The sequence below is a fragment of the Grus americana genome, chromosome 4 (genome assembly GCF_028858705.1).
Source record: "Grus americana isolate bGruAme1 chromosome 4, bGruAme1.mat, whole genome shotgun sequence".
Classification (NCBI taxonomy): Eukaryota; Metazoa; Chordata; class Aves; order Gruiformes; family Gruidae; genus Grus; species Grus americana.
Window position 1 is genome coordinate 12,926,139 of NC_072855.1, and position 6,562 is coordinate 12,932,700.

General features: G+C 51.0%; 1 protein-coding gene across 6 annotated transcripts in view; it reads right to left on the reverse strand.

Moving 5' to 3' along the window:
- Positions 1–4,589, reverse strand: part of SORCS2 (sortilin related VPS10 domain containing receptor 2) — a 562,341-nt gene extending 557,752 nt beyond the window's left edge. For all 6 annotated transcript variants that reach the window (XM_054823228.1, XM_054823227.1, XM_054823226.1 and 3 more), the window contains exon 1: positions 4,187–4,589. In XM_054823228.1, coding sequence (XP_054679203.1) covers positions 4,187–4,531 — 345 coding nt within the window. In that variant the 5' untranslated portion in view covers positions 4,532–4,589. The remainder of the gene's footprint in view (positions 1–4,186) is intronic.
- Positions 4,590–6,562: the final 1,973 nt, after the last annotated feature.

Sequence of the window (6,562 nt, forward strand, 5' to 3'; positions counted from 1 at the left end):
ATTCAGCTTAACGCAGTAATTGGCAATTCTGTAAGCACACTACCTGTACATATTCCGATGCACAACTCCATGTTATTTATCAGTTACGCAAATGTCAATCACGAGCCCTTACCAGAGTAAATGGTGCGCTGCACCACCCACCTGTCATGTCTTCAGTTTATGATATTTTAAGACTGGAAAGGAAATTAGTTCCACTTGCATGAGCCTTTGTTTGAAAGTAATAGTGCACAACAGATTTCTGTGGGCATAAGGGACAGAGAGCAGAAATACTAATTGTAGGAATTCACTAACCAGAAACACTCTTGATGTTACAAGGACTAGCTTTGCAAGACTTGCATCACTAGTGATGGTTTTAACTGTGCATCCCACTGTCAAGGAAGGTCGGGGACAGGCTTACCATTTATGGAATTTATAAATAATTAATTATTAGAATACAAAACAAAAGTAATGAGGACACAAAACAGGAAGCAATTTACATACCTCTGTGCACAGCTCTCTCTTGACAAAGCAAGAAAGTGTACCATGATGTCAGTTACTCAAACTCACTTTAGAATGAGTACAACCATATACTCTGCTGTGCTATCAAATCCACCGTTTCCCTAATTCACAAAACTAACGGCATTATGAGAGGATAATAAAATACGTGTCAGACTTCTACAGTACAGAAAAGACGGGGCAAGAGAGGAACAATTTAATTTATAGCTGCCTTAGTTTCTTTCAAGACATCTCACGCAACCAAAAATCACATGCTCCTATTATTGCAGCACAGGAGGATTTACAACATGTAAATAAATTTTTTAAAGCTCCATGTGCACATCAGCCTAACCTCTGCCCCTTTCAAATTTATTTATTTGCCCTTGATCCACACACGTGAGTACTCCATGGTAGCACTTTCAGTGAACTTTTCATGCAGGTGAACATCCCTCAGAGAAGCAGCTGCCCCCTCTGCTTTTATGGTTATTTGTCTCTCCATCACAGAGCTCAAAGGAATAATCCTACTGCATATTTCTTCTTCATTTATTTTACTGGGTGAGGTGTTTAAGAGGATATATGGTCATCTGGAGCTCGTCACTGTCAAATTTTCAGCCATGCAGCTGTAAAGGGTAAAGGAACTAGTTTAGCTCCTTGGTTTACAAAGTGCTGAGTACCTCCAATGAGGTGCCAAATGTGCGTGGTGACACTTCGAGATTGCTTAGAGCCTCCTGAGGTTGGCAGGGCCTGATCCAAAACGCCAGCGTTAGGAATGACCTCCTCCCCTTGACTGCAACGTGCTTGGGACAGAACAGCGCTTCAGGGCTCAAGCCCATGCTTCTGAGGCAAGGCAAGATTTGCCACAGATTTAAGAACGCAGGTGAGGTGCCAGGTTTGAGAAGCACTGGATCTTAGCATTCCTACCTCCAATCACTTAACCCAGAGTAAAATAAATAAATAAATACATACAGGCATATATAAACAAACAAACATTCAAGACTTCCTTAAATATATTTTGGATCAGGTACTTATTTTCAATCGTTCAAATCTCACATACACATAGGCAGCAAAATTCTCTCCAAACCCTTTAAGCCCATCCTGCTTCCATTGGGCTTAATGTATTTCTTTCACTTCTTTCAAAAAAAAAAAAAAAAAAGATTCTACAGACTGTCTTTTACAAATCATTTTTCTCTGGAAGCCTTTGTTAAAATCAGCTCTTCTACCAGAAGCATGCAATAAAACAAAGCTAACAAGAAAAGAAGGTGTAAAAAAATGCTGACAAAACTGTGAAACACCCAGTGCAAAAAGACTGGCTGCTCTCATTTGGGTCTTTCAAAGCAAAGAGTCTTTCATACCAGCTCACTCGTTCAAATCCAGTCTTGCTTGACAGTAATCATCTGATGGTAGGCAGAGTAAGCAACGTACTTTTTAAGTAACTCTGCAAAAGTATTTTTTATTGAATGTGTAAATACGGTAGAGAATGTCTGCAGGCATTCATGATGACAGTGTCATTCTGCAATACTGAATTAGTAGATAGTAACTAAGCAAACAAAAAAGAATTAAGAAGTTGCAGCAAAGACTGAAACCACTTTCATTTATTCTGACAGTTGCCATTTATCTTTGCTTTTGAAGAGACTACTTGGTAGTATTCTACTAAGTGAACTGTAGCATACTATGAAAAAATAATAACATTTTAGCAATACAAGCCCTCACTGCAGCATCTGTTATTAAATCTTTGCAGAGAGGCGAGGAGAGACCACTAGTCATAAATGTGGATTAGCAAGGTTCTACTATATTCGGTTTAGAGTGCAGAGCGCTTTGCATGAAAGCTGTTACTTGCCTTTTATGTCAAAAAATGAACTTATGCCAACTTTTTAATACTGAATTCTTCAAGGAAGTAGTCCTAACAGCCTCCAAGCATTGTCCACAAAAACCAGCAGCAGTCTAACAGCAGAGAAATGGAGGAAGGACAGAATCAGAATAGCTGATGCTGCTGATTTGCAACATTTTCTCTTTACAGAAAATGGCCATCATCTTACACTTCCTTCCTGAGCGAATCAAAAACTGCCTTTGAAAGTGTTAAGCTTTATGATGCTGACTCCAACTCTGACACCTGATTATACAAGAGCATTAACACAAGCGCTCAGCACGCTCAAGGGAATCACTGCATCCTCACCCGTGGAGCCTGAGCAGCTCCACATCCCGGGTGACTCCCTAGCAAAACAGGCAAAAATCAGGACTTGAGAGCCTAGAGAAAGGATGATAATTCACACACTTATGAGAAGTACAACACAAGCTCTCTGAACTGAGCCAAGTTTAAGTAAACTTTATGCTAAATTCACAAAGTTCAAGCAGAGTCGGAGCTTAGCTGAACTGTAGTAAAAACACTCAAGAGTTTTCCAGAAACACTAAAATCCTCCAGGAGAAAGTTGATCTTGAGCCTTCATAATGGTACTTCCCTGCCTATGAAGTTACACAGACGGTGCAAGGTGCTATGTAATATTTACCTACGACACCCGCTGTTATGATATAACGTTTCAGTGAAGGATAAATCAGAAGCAGCAAATCCCTGAAACCACCCGTGTAAGTACACAACCATTAAAGGGTCGATACATAAAGAAATGAAGACTTGCTGAAATTGAAAATGAGTTAAAAATAGATTATGGGTGCTCACCATGAGAGCTGCTGTCTAAAAGAGATAATTAAATAATAAAGGCAAGGCACTTTACGAAAAGTTGTGAACACCGATGCTCTAACGCAGTAACACCGGTCCCAGTGTGCGATTTTTATCCATCGATGAAGCTGTAAAAATCCTCGGAGAGGATTGCTGCTATTCCCAGACCTTTGCGGGAATCCCCCGCACGCCCCCGGCGGGGTGAAGCCCCGAGCCGTGGCGGGGGGAAGCCCGCCCGGCCCCAGCCCTCCCCGCGCACCGCCCGCGCCGCGGCGGAGGCTCCGCGCCCGCCGGGCGGATTCCCCGCGGGGCCGCCCCGCTCACATCCCCCCGCCCCGCCGCTCACAGCCACTACGAGCTAGGGGCTGCGTTTTATTTGATTTTTGGTTTGGGTCTTTCTTTCCCCGGCGCTTGAGGAGGCAGAGCGCGGCGCGGAGAAGATGACACGGGAATGACTGAGTCGAGGTGAATCGATTAAACCTCGACAATTCAATCTGGGACTTTACGTGGGGCTGGAGGAGATAATCCCCGCGCCGCAGCTCGCCCCCTGCCTCTCCTTTGCCCGCAGACCCTCGCACAGCCCCGGGGGCACGCCGATCGCACACGAACACCGCCTCGCCGCTCCGGGGCCAAGCCTTCCTCCTCCTCCTCGTCTTCCTCGCAGCGCGGCACACACCGCGCACCCGGCCCCTCCGCAAGATGCGCGCTCGCAAACTTTCCAAACTTCTGGGGAAGTGGCGGAGGGTGCGCGGGGTCGGCTCGACCCCGACGGCTCTTCGCCTCCCGGCGGCACCTCAGCGGCCGTCAGGGCGCTGCTCGCCCCGAGCGCGGCCCGCGGGGACCCCCGCACCCCCGGCCGGGCAGCGGGCGGCGAGAGCAGGGCGCTCCGACCGCCCCGAGCCCGGCGGAGCGCAAGCGGCAGCGGCAGGCTGCGCCCCGCAAGTTGGGGGAGCAAAACAATTGTAAGGGCAGGGGTAAGGGCAGGGGTAAGGGCAGGGACCCCCCCCCCCCCGCCCCGCCCGCACTGCCCCTCGCACTCACGCTGCTGTTCTCGCCCGTCCAGTGCACCATCGCCTGGTTGTGAGACGCGTCCCCTTTGAGCACGAAGGAGGTGCTGATGAGGGAGACCTGCTCCCGGCCAGCCGCCGAGGATGCTCTCCTGGAGCGGCTGCCCCCCGCCGCCGCCCCGCCGCCGCGCCGCGGCTCCGGCGGGCTGCGCGCCCCGCGGGTCAGGGCTCCGGGGCGCGGGCGGCCGCAGGACTCCGCGCAGCGCAGCGCGGCGGCGGCGCCCAGCAGCGGCGGCAGCAGCAGCAGCAGTAGCAGCGGCAGGCGGGCGGCCCCGCGCGGAGCGGCAGCGGCGGACACGCGTGGCCCGCCGTGCGCCATGGTGGCTCTCCGGCGTGGTAGTGACAGGCGGGGAGGTGGCGGGGAGGGAGACACCGCCGCGGAGGGCGGGGGCGGGGGAGGGTTGTAACCGGAGCGGGGCTCGCGCGGCAGCGGCGTGCGCGGGGCTGCGCGCCCAGCCGGGGCGGCGCCGCCATCTGCTGGCCCGCGCCGAAACGCCGGGCGGGGGGGGGGGGTGGCTCCTGCACACAGGGACACACGCGGGGTCACGGGCACACCCGCCCGCGGCACGGGGCGGGCAGCCGCGGGGACAGGTCTGTCCCGGAGAGCTGGGAACGACCCGGCATCGGCAGAGCCCGCTGCTTGCGAAGTTTCCCGCTGAGCTCCGGGAAGAGGCTTTTCGAGAGCGCTCGGAGCAAAATGCACGCAGCTCCCCGGGGCGGGTGCGCTACGGGCCGAGAGTCGCTGGGGGCAAGCACGCAACCCCCGCCTCTGGCGGCACAGGGGGTGGCCCGGTCTGGCCGAGAGTCCCAGGAGGCTGCAGTGAAAGAGTCAGAATGGTCTGTCAGCAGCTGGAAGCCGAGGAACAAATGAAGCAGGTGCAAAAATGCGATTCTTGTGATGAAGAGGAGAAGCGGTTCCGTGAGGATTGGGAGCCCATCCTTTCTTCTGCCCCTCAGCTCCTAGGAGGCACCACGCTCCTCACCTGCTTAGCCCAGAGCCATCGCTAAGCCAGTACTGCCCACTGTGGGGACTTGTGACGGATCCACGGCAGCACCAGGAAGTGCTCAGGGCAATGTGGTCACGGCCAGGAGGGGCAACAACTGGGGCTGTGCAGCGTGGCACAACTCGAAACAGACGGGTGAAGAGGTGGAAGGGGATTTAGGCATCACAGATGGATGCTCTTCCTGCTCCACTGCAGCGTGCTGTGTAACTGTGAATAAATTAGTGCTTGTGAAGCGGTTTGACGCTGTGAGAGGGAGCAGGTTAGAATCACAGGGTAATTGAGGTTGGCAGGGACCTCCAGAGGATTCCTGGTCCAACCTGCTGCGGAGTCCAGGGCCAACTCTGAAGCTGAATCTAACTGCACAGTAAGATAAGGTTGCTCAGGCCTAAATGTCAGAAAACACGCTTGAAAGACCAGCGAGGGAAATAATGACTCCAGCTGCAGGCAGACACGTTACTTGACACCTAACAGAAGAGATCTAGGCTGGGCAAACCCAAGGTGAGTAGAGTTAGTAAACCAGCTTTAGTTGTAATCTGCCTTTACCCTAATGGCCTAGAAAATTAGGATTACGAAGGCTTTTCTAGGAAGATTAATAGACAAAATAGTATCCAGTGGTTTAACTATACCATTTACAGGCCTAAGATGACTACCATAATGACCTAAAGTAACCTGGTCATCCCAAATTCATGTAAAAATTAGTTCCAGCAAGGCAGCAGGAGCCCAGGCAGCCGGCAGGAACTCAGGCAGGCAGCACCACCTGGCTCAGGTCACCAGAAGCTGCCCCGAGACTCTTGAAGGGGCTGTATATTAAATTCATTCCTGAAGCACTTTACATCTTGTGTAAAAAGCAAGTAATTTTTTTTTTTCCCCCCAAACCCTGATTTCTGGAGACAATACAGAAAGCTCGGAAGGCCTAGGAGAAGCTACAGGGAGCTGTCTAAAGGAAGTGAAACGCGAGTGTGACACCAGAATGATCTTTGCATGCAGTCAGTTTCTCCACAGCGTCTTACTCCTCTGAAACACAACCCTTGTAAGGGGACAAAACCACCTGGTTTTCAGTGAGCAGAAAGCTCGTTTTCCAGACAAAACCCCCTTGACTCTTGCAAACTGGTCTCAGTGGAAGGTGGTGGTCAAACGCTTGTTTGAATCATTGCTGTCTGGACATGTTCTTCAGGGGTGCAGAAATTAGTCAGTGATTCAACCGCTCACAGAAAAAAACATGGGTGGAAAGTCATTCCTGCTCGGGTAACACATGCATGTTGAGCATGTCACCTTCCATCTTTTGCACCTCTGCACAAAAGGGAACAGGATAAGAATGCAATGCTGAATTGTTAAGAAAACACTGA